Genomic DNA, 20163 nt, shown 5'->3' with positions numbered 1-20163 from the left:
TGGTTGCTGTGCCCCGTACCCTAAGAGTTCCTGCTTAGTAGGTCTGGGATGGTGCACTTCTTTTTTGAGATGGAGTCTCACTCTGTTGCCCAGGCTGGAGTGCAGTGGCACGGTGTTGGCTCACTGCAACCTCTGCCTCCTGGGTTTAAGTGATTCTCCTGCCTCAACCTCCCAAGTAGCTAGGATTTCAGGCATGCGCCACCACACCCAGTCAATTTTTTTTGTATTTTTTTTTTTTTTTTTGAGACGAGTCTCACTCTGTCGCCCAGGCTGGAGTGCAGTGGCACGATCTCGGCTCACTGCAAGCTCCGCCTCCCGGGTTCAAGCAATTCTCCTGCCTCAGCCTCCCTAGCAGCTGGGACTACAGGCGCCCGCCACCACGCCCGGCTAATTTTTGTATTTTTAGTAGAGACAGGGTTTCACCGTGTTAGCCAGGATGGTCTCGATCTCCTGACCTCGTGATTCACCTGCCTCGGCCTCCCAAAGTGCTGGGATTACAGGCGTGAGCCACTGCGCCCAGCCTTTTTTTGTATTGTTAGTAGAGACGGGGTTTTACCATGTTGACCAGGCTGGTCTCGAACTCCCGGCCTCAAATGATCTGCCCGTCTCAGCCTCCCAAAGTGGTCAGGCCTGAGCCACCGCGCCTGGCTTGGGATGGTTCACTTCTAACAAGCTCCCAGCTGATGCTAATACTCTGGTTGAGTGGGGGTGGCACTTAGAGGACCACTGGCTTAGTAGAATGAACGAGGCAGCTGGAATGCAAGCCCTCGGTTGGGGCTCCAGCTCGGCCATTTTCTAGCTCTGTGACCGTGGGCGGTTCACACTTAGAGCCTCTGTTTCCTCATCTATGAAATGGGGATAATAACAGCAACCTGCTTCGAAGGATCAGATGGAGTAACAATGTGAAAGCATGTGCCTGCTGCCTGGTGCTTGGTGAGTGGGCCTTCACATCCTCTCCTTCCTCTCTCTGCTGCCTGACGTGGTCCTGTGCAGCTGAGGGTCTTCAGCCTGGCTCTCTTACTGATTTGTGCTGTGCCCTCAGGCAAGTCTCTTTCCCATTCTGGGCTTCAGTTTCTTCATCTGTAAAATGAAGCAGTGAAACCAGATGACCTCTGAGATCCCACCCAGGTGGAAAATCCTGGGAACGCAGGAATCCAGGTGATCCTGGCTTACCCAGGATTTCCAGTGTCACAAGCAAATCCCCCCAACAGGTCCCCCTGGGGCTGGATACCTGAGGGGACTACTCCCCCTTCCCACCCCCAGGGCCATGGTGCAGTACTCCTGCCAGGAGCTGTGCCGCATCCTCTACCTGCTCATCCCGCTCCTGGAGCGAGGCGACGAGAAGCACAGGATCACGGCCACCGCCTTCTTCGTGGAGGTACCAACGGGGGCAGCGGGTACACAGCGGGAGCTCTTCCCGGGCCTCGGTTCACGTCACTGGTCATTTCTCCTATGTAAACAGTACTTTATAGTTTACAAAGCCTTCCCATGGGCATGACTTCTCTTGACTATGATGATCTTGTTGGTCTCCCTCCCTCCCCTCCCTGTCTCTCCACCCTTTACCCCATCCACTCTTAACCAGACTCCCCTAGTGCCCAGGGAACCACCAACCTTTGCTGGGCACCTCTGTGTGTCAGGCACGAGACATATAAATGTGAATTTGACTCTACCCTGCCCTCAAGGAATTTTTGGTGTGGCAGAGGACACAGAGGACACCCCAGTTATAACAGGGGGTGATACCAGTGAGTGATTTGTGCTATGATGGGGCCATCCAGGCTGTGGTGGGGAAACAAGAGACTTGAGGGAGGGAGGCATCAGGGAGGGAGGGCTTCCTGGAGGAGGTGACATCTAAGCTGAGTGTGTGTTGGGGAGGTGCTAGGGAGAGGTGAGTCAGGAGAAGTTGGTGGGGACAGACCCAGAAGAGAGAGACTTGCTAATAATAACAGCTAATATTTATTGAGCACTTAATATCTTCCAAGCATGTTCTAAGAGCTTGACACACATTGATTCATTTGGTCTCATACTAATCTTATGACGCAGATACTATTCCATGCCCCATTTTAGAGGAAAAAAACCCTGAGGCATCAATTTAAGAAACTTTCCCAAGACCGCACAGCTTGTAAGTGGCAGATCCAGGATTCAAATAAAGACATTTGGGCTCTAAAACCCTCCCCTTTCCTTTTAGTTTTTAAAAAATTGTGGTAAAATATACGTAACATAAAATTTGCCATTTTAACCATTTTAGGTGTACAGTCCAATGACATTAATACATTCATATTGTTATGCAACCATCACCACCATTCATCGCCAGAACTTTCGTATCTTTCACTACTGAAACTCAACACCCACTAAACACAAACTCCCCGTTCCATTCCCTCAGCCCCTAGTAACCTCTATTCTACTCTCTATCTCTATGAATTTGCCTATTCTAGGTATCTTATGTAAGTGGAATCATACAATATTTGTCCTTTTGTGCCTGGCTGTTTCCCTAAACATAATGTCTTCAAGATTTATCTACGTTGTTGCATGCATCAGAATTTCCTTACTTTTTTTTTTTTTTTTTTTTTTGAGATGGAGTCTTGCTCTGTTGCCCAGGTTGGAGTGCAGTGGCGTGATTTTGGCTCACTGCAAATTCCGCCTCCCAGATTCAAGCAATTCTTCCGTCTCAGCCTCCCGAGTAGCTGGGATTATAGGCAAGCACCACCATGTCCAGCTAATTTTTGTATTTTTAGTAGAGACTGGGTTTCCCCATGTTGGCCAGGCTGGTCTCGAACTCCTGACCTCAAATGACCCTCCCACCTCAGCCTCCCAAAGTGCTGGAATTACAGGTGTGAGCCACCACGCCTAGTCAAAATTTCCTTACTTTTTAAGACTGAATAATATTTCATTGCATGTACATACCACATTTTGTTTATCCATTTGTCTGTTGACTGACAGTGTAAAACCCACTCTTTTAACCACCACGCTTGCCTAGTTCTTGTGACCTGATGGTTGTCATGAGGCAGGTCTAGGCTAAACTAGGATCTGTATAGTGAGGCTCAGAGGCAAGAGGCTCGTTGTCTGCTTGGATAGTGTGAAGGTTAAGGAAGGCTTCCTGGAGGAGATGACATTTAAACTGAACCTTAAAGTTTGCCAAATGAACAAGAGGCAGCATGGGCATCCTAGGTACTTTTGTCATCTTTTCTGCCACTGCAGGTGGGCTATGAGTTGGGAGAAGGGACCATGTCACATTGGTATTGCACCCCCAGGTCCAGCTTTAGGAGGGCCCCAAGAAGTGGGGATGGGATGGATGAAGGAGTGCCTGAACAAATACTGCAGGTACCAGCAGAATGTGTCACCTCCAGGGAGAGCAAACCTGGCCTTGGGGTCGGGAGTCCTGGGTTCCAGCCCCAGCTCCATCCAGTTCTAACTCCAATTTCCCTGACCATGGTGAGGGAAAGAAAAAGGGAAACTACCATTACTTACAGGCCTACTATGTGCCAAACACTTGTATTGACCTCTTTCAAATGTTATTTCACTAATCTGCACAGCAACCCTGCGAAGAAGGAGTTGTGATACTCATGCTTAGGTGAGTTAAGGGGAATTTTTTAAGGTCACAGAGCTCAGAGAGTCCAGAGAGATTCAGAACAGGCCTGCCTGACATGGTCCTCTACTTTGGTCAGCCTCTTGGGAGAGGCACTTCTAAGTCTGTTAGTGTCTACCACATGGGTTCTTGCAGGAGAGGAGGGAGGGTGGATCTTGCCAGACCTTATGGGGCATTCCTGTGTCCACCACAAAGTCAGGGACTCTAGGTTTAACTTCTCCCCAACATTCCCTGGACTCCTGACCAGGAGCCCTTCCGCCCTGCAGCTAGGGTCTTCGCCCAGGTTCAGTCTTTTCCACCTCCCCAGAAGAGGTGTCTGCTCCTGGCCAGTCAGCCCCACCACTAAAGCCGTGGCACTTTGATGTAGCTCAGACACCCCTTTCACCCTCGTCCCCTCTGCCCCGGCTTCCTGTCGCCCTCTCTGCTGTGATGGTGTGTGTGCTTGCTTCTCCTAGTGGCAGGTGAACTCCTTAAGGGAGCTGTGCCATCTTGGACAAGTCACTTAACCTGCCTGTGCCTCTGTTTCCTCACCTGTAGTATGGGGATGATGACTTGACCACCGCCTAGAGTGGTCAGGTTTACATAAAGCACTTAGAACAGTGCCTGGCACATAGGAAGTGCTCTCTGTGAGTCAGTTAAATTGCTTTTAGGGTTCTCATGACTCTTTTCCGTGTCTCCAGTGCCCAGCCCAGAAGCTGTGCACAGCAGGCCTGAATATTGGTGGTGTGAATTGGTGGAGGGCGGGTGATAGGTGGAGCCCCTCCTTTTCTGCCTCCTCCCCCGGTGACCTGTCCTGCCCCCTCCTCCAGCTCTGCCTCCCCAGCTCTTTCCTCCCACAATGCAGACACACGGGCTCAACAGTCACAGGAGATGTCAGGCAAGGGCATGGAGGGGAGAAGCGTTTGTGAGAGTGACGCAGCAGGCATCGAAGTCCTGTTGGCTGCCGTGGGTGGGGAGGCCAGTGGGGGAGAGGAGGGGGATAAGGGTGAGGCTGGTGCGCAGCTTGGACGATGGGGGGCTGGTAGTGCTAACCCTGCCACAGGGAGTGCAAGAGGAGAGCATGCCTAAGGAGGAAAGGAGCCAAGTTTCTTTCTTTCTTTTTTTTTTTTTTTTAGATGGAGTTTCATTCTCGTCTCCCAGGCTGGAGTGCAATGGCGCCATCTTGGCTCACTGCAACCTCCTCCTCCCAGGTTCAAGTGATTCTGATGCCTCATCCTCCTGAGTGGCTGGGATTACAGGCACCTGCCACCACGCCCAGCTAATTTTTGTATTTTTAGTAGAGACGGGGTTTCCCCATGTTGGCCAGGCTAGTCTCAAACTCCTGACCTCAGGTGATTTACCCGCCTCAGTCTCTCAAAGTGCTGGGATTATAGGTGTGAGCCACCTTGCCTGGCCTGCTTTTCTTTCTTTCTCTCTCTTTCTTTCTTTCTTTCTTTCTTTCTTTTTCTTTCTTTCTTTCTTTCTTTCTTTCTTTCTTTCTTTCTTTCTTTCCCTCTCTTTCTTTCTTTCTCCTTTCTTCCTTTCTTCTTTCCCCTTTCCTTCCTTCCTTCCTCCCTCCTTCCCTCCCTCCTTCTCTCTCTTTATTTCTTTCTTTATTTCCTTCTCTTTTCAAGGTGGAGTCTCGCTCTTGTCACCCAGGCTAGAGTGCAGTGGTGTGATCTTGGCTCACTGCAACCTCCGCCTCCTAGGTTCAAGCGATTCTCCTGCCTCAGCCTCCCGAGTAGCTGGGGCGTGTGCCACCATGCCCGGCTAATTTTTTGTATTTTTAGTAGAGACGGGGGTTTCACCATGTTGCCCAGGCTGGTCTTGAACTCCATACCTCAGGTGACCCACCCACCTTGGCCTCCTGAGTAGCTGGGATTACAGGCATGAGCCACCGTGCCCAGCCCAAGCCAAGATTCATGTTGGACCTGAACTCGTGCAGCAAGCAGTCCCTGAGCACATATTCCGCACCAGAGTTGATGTTAGCTAACAGGGGCCCATGGAGGAACAACTCGGGTTTTGTCCTCAGGGAAATCCCCTGTTGGATAGGGGAGGCAGATGGAGGCACTGAAGGTTTCCAGCTGTCGCCTCAGGAGGAAGTCCAGGGCACCCAAGGGCCCAGGGAAGGAGACAGTCAGCCTAAATGAGGCCAGGGGCAGTGTCAAGCCTAGCTTTAAGGCTCTGAGTTTTGGATGGAGCCCTGCGAGTTGGCAGGGGTCAGGGTGGAGGTGGGCATCCCAGGAGAAGGGCATTTTGCCAGCACAGAAAGGGTGGAACAGCCTGGGTAGTTCAGAGAACAGGAGACAGCTTGGTTGGAAGCTGGCTGGCTGGTGGTGAGGGTGTGGGCTGGAGGGTGGGCACGCTGCTGTTAATGAGGCCACAGGATCTCATGGGAAAGGCAACAACAAGCAGTCACAGGGGCTCGGAGCTGGAGAGTGACACACTGAGCTTTGCCACATGGTGCTGATGGACATCAGACGGAGACTTCCAGCAATCTGTTAGTTTTGCAAGTCTGAAGCTCCGGGCAGAGCTGAGCCTGGTATCCAATGTGCAATCCCAGTGCATGGGAGGCCAGGGGGCTGCCCTGCCCCCCTCAGCCTGGGAAGTAATGACCCTTTGCTCCCTCAGCTCCTCCAGATGGAGCAGGTGCGCCGGATCCCCGAGGAATACTCTCTGGGGCGGATGGTAGAAGGCCTGAGCCACCACGACCCCATCATGAAGGTGCTGTCCATTCGAGGCCTGGTCATCCTGGCCCGCAGGTCTGAGAAGGTGAGTGGGAGGCAGAGGAAAGCCTGGCCCAGCCAGGCCCCAGACTGGAGGAAGGACAGAGATTCACCATTATAGTACCTCAGAAGCCCACAGCTGGAATGAGACATCATTTCTATCTCAGCCTCAGTTGTCCCATCTGTAAAATAGATATCCTTTAAAAATCTATATATTTTATTCCTTTTGAATAGTTTCTAATCTAGGTTTTTCACAATGATTCTAAAGGCAGTGTGTATAGGAAGGGCAAAGGGTGGCACAAGTATTCCTATTTTACAGATAAGGAAACTGAGCCCAGATTGTTGCTGCATCATTAGCATTTTTAAAAGTGCTTTGTTTTTCTCTACCAGGCACTGTTGCAGCTCATGATGTAGCTGCTATGAAAGGACAGGACATAGACTCAGAAAGCTAACTAACAACACAGCGTGTCATCTACCTAGAGCCAAGGAAGGGGGTAGACAGCAAAGGGCCTCAGGGGTCCTGGCCAACGAGTCAGTGAGGCCAAAGAGGGCTTTGAGGAGCAGCAAGAGGTTGGGTGAGGGTATTCCAGGCAGGTGGGATGGCATAGGCCAAGGCCTGGAAGTGGGGATTGGGCCACCAAGTTCATTTCAGTGAATCAGAGGCTGGGTCTCTTCCTACTTGCTAGCTCAGATAGGAGCCCTCATCCCAAATGCTCCTGCCCCACAGACTGCCAAGGTGAAGGCCCTCCTGCCCTCCATGGTGAAGGGCCTGAAGAACATGGATGGGATGCTGGTGGTGGAAGCGGTCCACAACCTCAAGGCTGTCTTCAAGGGGCGGGACCGGAAGCTGATGGACAGTGCGGTCTATGTGGAGATGCTGCAGATCCTGCTGCCGCACTTCAGCGACGTGAGGACCCCACAGAGCGAAGGGGCAGGAGGGATCGAGAAGGGGGTCTTTTACTACCTTGGTGGCTGCATTTCCTCCTATGCCCCCATCAGGACCTGGGCAGGGTTGGGTCAGCCTACTGGGAGAGGAACTTTGTCCCAGCTGGTCCACATCTTTTTGTAAAGGTTCCTTATTCTAACTCGTTCTGTCAGAGGAAGCTCTTCTTTCACAATCGAGTCTCCCCAGAAAGGGTCATCTATTGTGACTGGTTCATATAGAGGGGGTACTTTCTTTTTAAAGACAGGATCTTGCTCTGGCACCCAGGCTGGAGTGCAGTGGCAAGATCTCAGCTCGACCTTCCTGGCTCAAGCAGTTCTCCCACCTCAGCCTCCTGATAGCTGGGACTATGGGCATGCACCACTATGCCCAGCTAATTTTGCATTTTTTGTAGAGATGGGGGTCTCCCTATGTTGCCCAGGCTGGTCTTGAACTCCTGGACTCACGTGATCCACCCCCACCTCAGCCTCCCAAAGTGCTGGGATCACAGGCATGAGCCGCAGCACCTGGCCAGTTTTTTTTTTTTTTCTTTAAACTGCTCCTAGCAGAGGAGGAGAGGGAGGCATTTTCCTACTTAGCACTCAGGTGCCTTTTAGGTTAGTGGGGGTCTGGCTGGGAAGAGTCGGGAGAGTTCCAGACCTAGGCTTGAGTGAGGGGAACAATGGCTCTGAATCAGCCGCAGTGAGTGGCGTCCCAGAGGAGGGACCCCCTCTGAGCCTTTGGTCTTCCCCAGGCACGAGAGGACGTGCGCTCCTCTTGCATCAACCTGTATGGGAAGGTGGTCCAGAAGCTTCAGGCACCACGCACTCAGGCCGTGGAGGAGCAGCTGGTCAGCACCTTGGTGCCCCTACTGCTGACCATGCAGGAGGGCAACTCCAAGGTAAGCCAGGTGAGTGTGCGTGGGCCCTGCACCCTCTACCCCTCCCTCGGGTCCTGTGGGCGCACCTCTTTTTACGTTAACCAAGCCAGAGTCGCAAGCAATCCTGGGGGCAGTTATGTATGTCCAGCCATATCTGTTTTCTAAAGGTGCCCACATCAGGATTCTTCCTCAACATGGCCAGCTTCTGGTCATAGCTGATGTATAAAAAAAGAAAAAGGTCCTAAATCATGGGCAAAATAAAAATAAAATAATAGTAATTAAAAAAATTAAAAATGGTCAGCTTCACTTGTACAATTTCAAATAGAAACTGAGTTTTCAAAATCCCTTTCTCTGGACCATAGTCTGGCTGTCCACAGTTCTGATATTTTCTTCCTATTGGTTCCCAGAAATGTGTGAAGACCCTGTTACGCTGTTCTTACTTCATGGCTTGGGAGTTGCCAAAAAGAGCTTATAGCCGGAAGCCCTGGGACAACCAACAGCAGACGGTGGCCAAAATTTGCAAGTGCCTTGTGAGTGCTCCCAGAGAGTAGAGTGGTTCCTTACAAGCGCGTCGGAGGTGGCGAATTCTGTGTCTCTCTCTTCCTTCTTTTCCCACCAGCATCCTATTTCCATGACCAACTACAAGTTGTTGGTTCTGGAACGTTCCTCTCCACCTCTGGCTTCTCTCCTGACTTCTATTGTGTTCTCTGTTCAGTGGCTTCCTGCATACCTCCTACGATGATCACTGGCACTTCAAGCTCAGCTTGTCTCTTTTGAGCCTGTGCCTTTTCCTTTCAATTCCTCCTTTTCCCTCTAGAGCCCCCAAACAGAAACCTAGAATCATCTTGGGCTCCTTCATCTCCCTCACCCTCCACATTTGATCAATCTTAAATATCCCGAGTATCTTGGAATCTGCTTTTCCCTCCCCACCCTGCCGCCGTCGTTGCCCTTAATTCAGGGCACCAACACCCCTCAGTTAGGCTATTGGCCCAGCCACCCAAGGGGTCTCCCAGCCTTTAACTCCATCCCCTCCAATCCATTTCCCACCCAGGCCACCAGAATGGTCTTGTTAAAACACAGCCTGCTTGTATTAGATCCCTGCCTCAAGGGCCACACTGGCTCCTTTTCTACAACATCAATTCCCAGAGTGTATTACCTGCAACACCAGTCTCACAAAATATGCCCCAGAGGGAGGAAAAGAAGTTTGAAGACAAGTAAGTTTGGGAAATACTGCACTGACATTCTCCTCTTGGAGATTTGCAATGACATCAGGATACTAAAGGCTCTGAGATGTTTTGTGCTGAGGAAATGTGTTCATGGTTGTTCATATAATAGTTTCCCAAACTTATTTAACCACAGAGCTTCCTTTCTCGGTGATACCTGTGAACATCATGAGGTAGGAGCAAGCCGCGTGCATGTGCGCGTGCACGCACACACACACACACACACACAAGCACAACTCTGCAGGATACAGCCTAGTCCTCCACATGTCATTTGGGAAGCTTTGCCCGTGGTCTCAATCTACCTTCCCTGTTGTTGTGGGCAGCAGTGAGCATATGAGGGAGTGCCCCTGGGACCAACACCCATGGAAGGGAGCAGAAGAAACAGGAATAACAAACGGAGAAGTCAAGTTGCAATGTAGCTTCAGCACAGGCCTCAGCCAACACTGCCACGAGATTCCCAAATTTGGCCTGGTGGTCAGGTCTGTACACTCCTGTGTTCGTCTGTCACTGGATGCCAGTCACCCTGGGAAGGGCTTGACCTTGGGCCAGGCAGTTCTCAGCCCAGGCAATGCCCAGAGTTGGGGGAATTAATCCCTCCCGTGTGAAGGGACATCTGAGTGGGGAGTCCATCACTCCCCACACCAATCTAACATAAATATACAAAGCCACAAATTGTTACTGGACTGAGAAAAGCTCTTTGGCCACCACCATTATCAGTAATGCTCACAGCCTCTGCAGTTGAGGGTCTAATGATACTACCATCACATTCCAGTGGGAAATAGAGGTCTGGAGGAAGTGCTTGGCCAGGGTCACTAATTCAAATGCTTACAGTGGCCAGTGACCAGGCAGATAATCATGAGTGGTGTGGAAGTGGTGGTCCCTGAGCACCCTGGAGAGCCCAGGCCCCGCTGAAGGTGGGGGTGAAGAGCTCAAGCTCACCGTGCAGGCCCTTCTCTTGCCAGGTCCTCTGGTTTCATGAGAAAAGCTAGAAACCTATTTTTTTTTTTTTTTTTTGAGACAGAGTCTCACTCTGTCACTCAGGCTGGAGTGCAGTGAGTGGTGCGATCTCGGCTCACTGCAACCTCCACCTTAGGGGGTTCAAGAGATTCTCCTGCATTGGCCTCCCAAGTAGCTGGAATTATAGGCATGCACCTCCACACCCAGCTATTTTTTTTTTTTGTATTTTTAGTAGAGATGGGGTTTCACCATGTTGGCCAGACTGGTGGTCTCGAACTCCTGACCTCAGGTGATCTGCCCGCCTCTGCCTCCCAAAGTGCTGGGATTACAGGCGTGAACCACTGCGCCTGGTCAGAAACCCTACATTTTTATAGGACATGAATTATCATTCAATGTAGCTCTTTCTTTTTTTTTTTTTTGAGATGGAGTTTCGCTCTTGTTCCCCAGGCTGGAGTGCAATGGTGTGATCTCCGCTCATCGCAACCCTCGCCTCCCAAGTTCAAGTGATTCTCCTGCCTCAACCTCCTGAGTAGCTGGGATTACAGGCATATGCCACCACACCTGGCTAATTTTGTATTTTTAGTAGAGACGGAGTTTCTCCATGTTGGTCAGACTGGTCTCGAACTCCTGACCTCAGGTGATCTGCCGCCTCAACCTCCCAAAATGCTGGGATTACAGGTGTGAGCCACTGCACCCGGCTGAATGTAGCACGTTTTAAACACTGTGCTTGTCATTGCTCTGCAGGCTACTGAGGCCCATGGCTGCCAGCTTCTGACCTCTACATTAGACCCCTCTGGGTCCTCAGTTTCTTCTTTGCTCTTCAGGCCATCAAGAGCTTTGCTCATTTAAAGGTCAACCTCCAGGCTTAGCTTTAAGAAGGGGCTGGTAACCTATTCAGTCATTTGTTCATTCATTCATCTGACACTTTTTGGGCACCTGCTGCAAGCCACGCCCTGTCCAGGGTGCTGAGACTCTTAGCTGAGTGAAATGGCCTCTTCTCTTGGGGGAGCCTGAGATACAGTGGGGGGAGATCAGTATAAATAATTACAACACAGTGTCATAGGTGTCATGACAAAGGATGAGCAAGATCTGCTAGAAACATCAAGGGTGGTGGGATGGAGCTCTGCCTAAGGGCTGTGGAAGGCTTCAGGAAGGAGGTGGCATCTGAGCTGAGGCTTAAAGGATGAGAGGGAATTTATGAGGTGAAGAAGAGTGGGAAGGGCACTCCAAATAGGAGCAATTTCTTGTAGAAGGTGCAGATCTGGGGATAACTGGTCATGTCCTCGGAGTGCAGCATGGTGGGCATGACAGGTGGAGTCAGTGGAAGGAGCTGAGACTTGGAAGGAAGGTCAGACCCAGAACATGATCATGAAGCTTTGCATGCCAGGCCTAGGAGCTTAGGCCTTGATACACATAGGTCGTCAACAGGAGAGTGATCAGATCAGATTTCTCATCTTCTCCCTCAGCAGCTCCTTAGCTGGACAAGCTCCTTAGCTGGACAACTGTCTCCCACTTTCTACCTGTCAAAGCCATCGTGACTACCTCTGTCAGACTATTTTACCCAAAACGTGGCTTTCTCACTGTCCTATTAAGAATAAATCAATGTTGCCTTCTTCTTTCCTAATGTACGAGTAAGCCCTATTTCTGTCTGGCTTTTAAAACCCCCTGACTCTCCAGTTTATCCCCATTGCTCTATACCTTGAATCCTTCACCCTGGTCAAACTGTCTCCTTACCTATGTCCCTCACATGCCGTGTCCATTCCCATCACTGGCTGGATCTGCATTTTAGAACTTTCCCTCTGACTGCAGCAGGGGGGTAAATTGGAAGAGGAGACACCCAAGGCAGGAACATCATCAAAGTGATGGTTGTAATCAGCTAAGAGGAGATAAGCCCTGGCCTGTGGGGGACTCATGCAGAGGGAGCAGATGTATTTAGGAGGCAGGGGGTGAGGGTCACCATTCCTAGCTTCAAGAAGGGTGGATGGGCAATTGGTTCCTCTGAGAGGCCAGCACTTTTGGGGTTTCTCTTTGTCCTAGGTGAACACCCACCGAGACAGCGCCTTCATATTCCTCAGCCAGAGCCTGGAGTATGCCAAGAACTCACGGGCCTCCCTCCGGAAGTGCTCAGTCATGTTCATAGGTAACCTGCCCTGGCATAAGTCATCCTGCTGCCAGGGCTCTGCCTGCTCTCCAGTTTGTTTCCTCCCAGGCTGCTAGCCCTTTCAGCACCTGGGTGGATGCCTCCCTTTGGGTGCAAGGCTTGGCCACCAGACAGCCATGGTGCAAGTTAGAATGGTTTTCCCCACTCTAAGATCATGGCTTAGGAAGTGAGCCACAGGCTGGATTCAGTCTGAAGTCTTTGTGCAGGTCACAACCTTGGCAACTGTATATGGCAGAACTGCTGCTTTTCTCTGGAGTACAGCATGGGTACAAGCCTAGCAGGAGCCTGGGCAAATTCCCCATTGACAGCAGCAGGAGGGGCCAAGCAGCATGGTGAAAAGAGTCAAGTAGAATCTCAGTTCCATGGTTCCCTTCCTGTGTCACCCTAACTGGATTATTTACTCCCACTGAGCCTCAGTTTCCTCATCTGTAAGATAGGGATCACCTCCTGTTTCACAGACTGAATGAGAATATTTTTTAAAAGGGGAGGGATGGCACATACAGGTGCTCAATGTTAGCAGTCTTCATTCTTCCATTTCCCATAATCCCAAACTCTTTCTTTTTGGAAAAAACAAACAAACAAACAAACAGAAAACACCAAAAACAAACAGCACATTCCCCTTGACCAGAGCCCCCGACAGGACCCTTCTGATGGCAAGTGGGTGTGTCTCCTCCCAGTTACTCACCCCTCCCTCCAAATAACCACATGCCCTTCACCAAGGGCCAGGAGACCTTGTTGCAAAGAGGCTTGGAAATGATGCCATTTGTGAAGTGATATTTTTTAGTACCTTTCCCAAGTTAATTTGCTGTTTTCTTCCATCCGATCATTCATCCACCCGTCTGCTGGTTTATTTAGCAAACGTTGATTCCGTACTCTGTGAGAGGTGTGATGCTTAGGCTAGAACAACAAAGAGCCCTTCAGGAGGTGATGCTGATGAAGGTGTGGTGATAGGGGGTGGCTGTTAACATGATCAATGCTGGTGCAGAAGAAAAATGCTCAGGACTGGAGGAATCCCTTAGAATGTGGGGGCTGCTCAGAGACATCTACTTCCTATGTGCTGATTTCTTTAAATCTTGCTCTAAATTAATCACTTCTAAAATGGAGTGTCTAACACCCTGGGAATCATCTGTATGTCAGGGCCTGTGCTGGGGAAACATAGTGAGTAGAGCCTGGATCTGCCCATAGATAGCTCCCAGAGCAGTGCAATGATTATTAACCTTTTTTGGGTTATGGATTTTTGTGAGACTCTGAAGAAAATTATGAATACTTTCCTGAAAAAAATGCATATATGTATACAATTTTGCATCCTCAGATGGATCCTCAGATCCTTGCCCTCCCACTCTCACCCCTCAGTGGATCTAAGATTAAGTAACTTCTGGTCTGGTGGGAGATAACACTCGTAAATCACAAGTAAAATACAATGTGGTATAAACAGATAGAGAAAAGCTCGCAGATACTCAAGAAACCAAGAGAAGGATCTAACTTATCCGGAGCAAGGTGAGGAAGGACTTCCTGGAGGAACCACTTGTTAAATTGAATATTCAAGGACAAACAGGAATTGCCAGGGAAAGAAGTGAGGCGCCAGGCAGGGTGGCTTACTCCTGTGATCCTAATCCTTTGGGGAGTCAAGGTGAGAGTATCATTTAAGGGCAGGAATTTGAGAGTAGCCTAAGCAATATAGCAAGACCCCATCTCTACAAAAAACAGATACTTAAAAAAGTTAGCTGGACATAGTGGCAAATGCTTATAGTCCTAGCTACTCAGGAGGCTGAGGCAGGAGGACTGCTTGAGCCCAGGAGTTTGAGGCTGCAGTGTGCTATGATCATGCCACTGCACTCCAGTCTGGGCAACACTGTCTAAAAACAAACAAACAAACAAACAAACAAAAAAACAATAGTGAGGGAAGGAGCTTCTGAGAGGTACAGCCCATTTAAGGACCTGCAAATACTGCAGGAGCCAGGCTCACAGGCTGGCAGCAAGGGAGGGATGAGCAATGCATCAGAGGAGTCATCAGAAACATATCCTTGACCCAGCATAACTGAGTCTCAGCCCTCTAGGGCCCTGCTATAGCCTTGCCTGACAGGTATGCAAGGTGCTCAGTGTCTCACATTACTGCTCAAACTCCCCATAGAAGTGGACAGCAGAGACAGCACTTCCTTGTGTCACAGATGAGGAAACTGAGCCCCAGCCTGGGTACTGGGCTAGCCTCAGGCTGCACTGTCAGGGTCAGCTGCAGCCCAGATACTGCCCCGATCCTGGTGCCATCCTGCCCATTGGACCAGTCATCCTTCCCAGGAACCCTCTTGGGGAATCTGTCCCAGGGTCCAAATGAAGTTTTGTGTTCTCATGTGTGGGGCTGGAGGATAATGGGAAAAGCATCTCTGAGGAACTCTGGTCTAAGGGTGGGTTGGGGTGGGGTCGACGTTGGAAGACAAATGCCCTCACTTCTTGGATTACGCTCAAGGGTCCCTGGTCCCCTGCATGGAGAGCATAATGACAGAAGATCGTCTGAATGAAGTGAAAGCTGGTAAGTCATGCCCCGCATTGGTGAAATTTCAGGGGACAGTGAGACAGTGAGTAGAATCACAGTAGGTAATAGGGAAAGGGAAGAGATGTGTCCCAAGACAAGGGTCTTCAACTCAGTTCAGTTGTACTAGTTTTTTGTTTGTTTGTTTGTTTATTTTGAGACGGAGTCTCACTCTATTGCCCAGGCTGGAGTGCAGTGGCACAATCTCAGCTCACTGCAACCTCTCGCTCCTGGTTCAAGTGATTCTCCTGTTTCAGCCTCGCAAGTAGCTGAGACTACAGGCAGATGCCACTGCGCCTGCTAATTTTTGTATCTTCAGTAGAGACAGGGTTTCACCATGTTGGCCAGGCTGGTCTCAAACTCCTGACCTCAAGTGATCCGCCTGCTTCTGCCTCCCAAAGTGCTGGGATTACAGGCATGAGCCACTGCGCCTGACCAATTTTACTAGTTTTTAATCCAGGTTTAGTATATAGCATTAAGTACCACTGGGTTACCAAGAGACAGAACACACAGCCCCACCCAAGGGGAGCTCACAATCTCATTAAGGAAATGAGGCTCCAAAGTGAGACCAAAAGCCATTTGGTGCAGGGTGACTCTTAAGTGGGGACTGACTCACTTTGTAACCAAGGAATATGATGAAAGCATTAAGGTAGGCTGGGACAGTCCAGGAAGGCTTCCTGGAGGAGGCAGGTTTTGATTCAGGCTCTGAAAAATGTGAATAATTTGAATTGCCAGGGGGAAAGTGAGATGAGGGGATGCCAAGCAGAGGGTGCCTAAGCCAAGGCATGGAGATGGGAAGGATTAGGTATGAGACCCACATAGGGCCCTGGGTCTTAATAGGAGGCTTCTCCCTTCCCCATGACGCAGCTCTGGATAACTTGAGACATGACCCAGAAGCATCAGTGTGCATCTACGCAGCCCAGGTCCAGGACCACATCCTGGCCAGCTGCTGGCAGAACTCCTGGCTGCCGCACGGGAACTCATGGGTGTGTTACTCAGCCACCACGCACCGCTGGAGCCCCAGCTGTGAGAACCTGCCCACTTCCCACCAGCGGCGCTCCTGGATCATGCAGGCACTGGGCTCCTGGAAGATGTCCTTGAAGAAGTGACGTCCCTGAGCCCCAAACCCTCCTCAGGGTGGTTGAGTTCCAGCCATGCTCCCTATAAATGTCATGTGGCTTACCTCTCCATCTTGATTGTTTCCTCCTGGGACATCCCCCAGGCTCTGGAGCAGCCATCACTTTGAGAGGAGTTTGCCTTGGTTTGTTGGCTCAGTCAATAACTATTGACTGACGTAGTCTGTTTTGCCCATATTGTATAAGTGAGGAAGTGAGGCCCAGAGGGATGAAGTGGCTTCCCCAGGGCCACACAGTAAGTCTGCTGGATGTCTCAGTTTCCCCTGCCCCATATTAGAAGAACAAAAGGAGATGATGATTTGGGTGGCCATCGGGGAAAGGGAAAAAAGGGAAAGAAGAGACAGCCCCACCCCCACGACAACATGCATATCCCAAAACCCTGAATTCGGAGTCCCGCCCTTGGGTCTTTGCCCAGTAATTGGCCACCACAGATTCTAGCAGCATTTACTGAGCATCTAATCTGGGCCAGCCCTCCTCTGGGTGCAATGACACACACATGAACAAGACCCAGCCCCAGACCAGGCCCTAGCAGTTCATAGTCTGATACAGTGGTTCTCAGCCAGGGGTGATTTTGATCCCCAGGTAATATTTAACAATGTCTGGAGATGTTTCTGGCTGTTACACTTGTGGGGGCTGGGAGGTATGCTATTATCGTCTAACGGGTAGTGGCCAGGGATGCTGCTAAACATCCTACTCTGCTCAGGACAGTCCTTCAACAAGGAGTTCCCCATCCCAATTGTCAAAAGTGCCACGGTTGAGAAACTTTGGTCTAATGAAAGTGTCAGAAACATATACAGACACCAACAGCACAGCAGGTCAGCATGCGGGCTTCAGCGTCCAGAGGAGGTACATAGACCAGCAGGCGGTGAGGTGTCAGATAAGGCTTCTGAGGGAAGAAACTCCCCTGCAGGGGGTTTGGAAAGAACAGATATGGAAGGGAGCAGGACACATGGGACCAAGGAACAACTGCAGTCCTTCAGTGCACACAGCCCAGAGAGAGAGGGGAGAGGAGTTCCAGGCTAGAGCCATGGAAGCCTTGGAGGCTGTGTTAAGGAGGGAGACTTCATCCAGTTAGGAGTGGTAAGGCATTGTGGGATGCTAAGCAGGGGAGGGATGTAGACAGATGCCTGCTTTAGAAGGCACCTCCTCCTGGGGATACAGGAACCCTCAGGCACTGCTGGTAAGATGGTAAATTGGCGCCGCTCTTCTGGAATCTGTAGAAATCTGTCGTTATTCGGTCACTTCAGTCTTATTAAGTTCATGCACACCCACGACTGAGCAGTTCCACTCATGGATACATAGCTCGGGGGAATATTCCACAGGTCCATAAAGAGAGATGCATGAGGAAGTTGATCAGTGTTCTTTGTGGTGATGGGGAGAGGAGGCAGCCTGGGTATCCATCCCTTGGGAGAGGATGTGTGCCGTGGAGCCCTGCACAGCAGTTCGGGGCTGCTAGATGGGACCTAAAACCCAGTGCTGAGGGGAAAAAGTGTATCAAGAATGTATACACAAAAGTTGGCCAGGCACGGTGGCTTACTCCTGTAATGCCAGCACTTTGGGAGCCTGAAGCAGGTGGATCACCTGAGTCAGGAGTTCGAGACCAGCCTGACAAACATGGTTAAACCCTGTCTCTATTAGAAATACAAAATTAGCCAGGCGTGGTGGTGCATACCTGTAATCCCAGCTACTCAGGAGGCTGAGGCAGGAGAATCGCTTGAACCTGGGAGGCAGAGGTTGCAATGAGCCAAGATCGCGCCATTGCACTCCTGCCTAGGCAATAAGAGTGAAACTCCATCTCAAAAAAAAAAAAAAAAAAAAAAAAAAAGAATGTACACACAAAAGAATTCACATTTTGGAAGAACACTTAGAAACTGAGAAGACACAGTAAACACACTAGAGGCCAGGTGTGGTGGCTCATGCCTGTAATCCCAACACTTTAAGAGGCCAAGGTGGGAGGATCACTTGAGGCCAGGAGTTCAAGACCAGCCTGGGCAACATAGTGAGACCTCCATCTCTATAAAACAAAACAAAAAAATGCTAACAAAACGTGCTAGAATGATTGATTAGGGTAAGGAGGAGGGCTTTGGGGTATAAAAGGGAGTAAATAAAAAAGGAAGCAGAAGAAGCTCACTATGTCATGGAGTGAAAGGGCTGGATGGCAGGGTGGACAAGAGCACCATCAGGGAGACTTAGCCAGAAACTGCTGAGAGAACAGTGACCAGACCTTGCAGCACAAAATGGAGAGGATGGCCAGGCCTGCAGGAGACTGAGGAAGGGGATTTTCAGAGCCTAGTGGTTGATAGAATGGAGGAGGGAGGAAGGAGAGGGAGGCGCTGAGTTTGGCACCCAGATTTCTGGGTGGATGACTAAGCCAATGGAGCCCACATTGAGTGGTGAACCCAGGACCAGGAGCAGGCTGTGGGGCAGGGGATGAGTTCAATATGGGCATGGTAAGCTTGAGGGACTGTGCAGCATGCTAGTGGAGATATTCACAGGGCAGTTGGCTGCCGCTGTGGTCTGAATGCTGTGTCCCCCCAAATTCATATGAAATCCGAACCCCCAAGGTCATTATATTAGGAGGTGGGGGCCTTTGAGAGGTGATTAGGGATTAGTGAATGGGATTAGTGCCCTTATAAAAAAGAGCCTTCAGAGAGCTCCCTCACTACTCACACCATGGGAGGACACTGAGAAGATGGCATCTGTGAACCAGAAAGCAGGCCCTCCCCAGACACCGAATCTGCCAGGCCTTGATCTCGGACTTCCCAGCTTCCACAACTGTGAGAAATAAATGTTTGCTGTTTACACACCACAGAGTTGATGGTATTCCATTACAGCAGCCTGAATAGACTATGGCGGCCACAAAGGGACACAGGTGGAGCTCAGCCGAGGGACCTGAGAAGGAAGCAGATTTGGGATTCATCTGTGTGTAGGGGCTGGGGTACGATTTCCCTGGGAGAGTATGTCGAGTGGGCAGAGACATCAGCCTGTGGAGCACCTAACTTAAGCTCCTGTTGGGGGTGAGGAACCCATGATGTTGACCACACAATCATCTTCTAATAAATGGTAGCCCAGGCCATTGGTATTCTGGGCCTGAGAGAGAGAGTAGGAAATGGGGAGATTCATTTGCACAATCCTTTCCATCACTGAGAATGTTCACAAACATTGCCTCCTTGGAGTCTTACAGTAGCCCCGTGGATTATGCAGAAGGCAGAGTGGATTATGGGGAAGGCAGACTGGATTATGGGGAAGGCAGACTGGCTTTATTGCCCACATTCCACAGATGAGGACACAGCTTAATGAGGGATGGGCCTTGCCCAAGGTCATGCAAGGGAACTAATGGAAGTGTAGGTCCCGAAGATCTCCAGACTCCTATACCTGAACCCTTTCCACCCAGAACCACTTCTGCTTTCATGGGCTAGGACCCAGGTCTAGGGTGGCCTTGACAGATGACAGCTGCTATATTTTGGGTCTGGGTGGCCCCTAAGCACAGCAAAGGCTGATCGACTCAGTTATCGGCCAAGACCACTAAGTAGTTTTGAGTTGGAAGGTTCAGAGTGTGCTGGGCAAGTCACTTTGCTTCTCTTAGCTTCCCCTATTGTTACCTATAAAATGGGTTCATACTTCACAGTGTTCTTACGGGAATCAAATGAAAAAAAAAAAGAAAGCAAAAAGACTCTGTAGGCTCTGGACTCAGTAAAGGAAAAGATGATGAAGAGGAGAATAAGGGAGGGAACCAGGATTAGGGAGCAGGGCTGGAGGAGGAAGTGTGGAAAAGGAGGTTTGGATTTGGAGGGAAGGGAGCGCTAGGACCAGGTGTTCTGCTGGGTGTGGGAGAATCAGAAGGGAAAAGATAAAGTCCTGGCACTGGAAGGCTCATGGTCCCCATGCGCCATCCTTAGCCATGCTGTCTCCATCCCCATATCAAAGAATGACCACCCTGCCAGCTCCACTGCTGGGCTTCAGATCTCTCTCTTACCTTGGTCTCTTATCAGCATCCTCCTTGTCAATCTCTTAACCAACCTCCCCCCATCAATGCTTCACCTGGCAGCCCAGGCCTTCCTAAGACAAA

At 50.3% G+C, this 20163-nt stretch overlaps 1 protein-coding gene across 14 annotated transcripts in view; it reads left to right on the top strand.

Annotated features, from left to right (window-relative positions):
* MROH7 (maestro heat like repeat family member 7) overlaps positions 1 to 17923 on the top strand; it is an 80008-nt gene extending 62085 nt beyond the window's left edge. For 9 of the 14 annotated variants that reach the window (XM_055349744.2, XM_063698370.1, XM_063698361.1 and 6 more), the window contains 8 exons: positions 1264 to 1378; positions 6194 to 6334; positions 7016 to 7195; positions 7965 to 8120; positions 8498 to 8620; positions 12308 to 12410; positions 14896 to 14958; positions 15826 to 17923. In XM_055349744.2, coding sequence (XP_055205719.2) covers positions 1264 to 1378; positions 6194 to 6334; positions 7016 to 7195; positions 7965 to 8120; positions 8498 to 8620; positions 12308 to 12410; positions 14896 to 14958; positions 15826 to 16067 — 1123 coding nt within the window. In that variant the 3' untranslated portion in view covers positions 16068 to 17923. Of the gene's footprint in view, positions 1 to 1263; positions 1398 to 6193; positions 6335 to 7015; positions 7196 to 7964; positions 8121 to 8497; positions 8621 to 12307; positions 12411 to 13743; positions 13929 to 14895; positions 14959 to 15825 lie in introns of those variants that run through there. The other 5 variants (XM_063698365.1, XM_063698364.1, XR_010130899.1 and 2 more) reach the window with 4 other exon arrangements.
* The last annotated feature ends 2240 nt before the right edge of the window (positions 17924 to 20163 follow it).

The sequence above is a fragment of the Gorilla gorilla genome, chromosome 1 (assembly GCF_029281585.2).
Source record: "Gorilla gorilla gorilla isolate KB3781 chromosome 1, NHGRI_mGorGor1-v2.1_pri, whole genome shotgun sequence".
In the NCBI taxonomy this organism is placed as follows: domain Eukaryota; kingdom Metazoa; phylum Chordata; class Mammalia; order Primates; family Hominidae; genus Gorilla; species Gorilla gorilla.
Note: the sequence above shows the minus strand (reverse complement) of the source record. Positions and strands in the feature narration are given on the sequence as shown.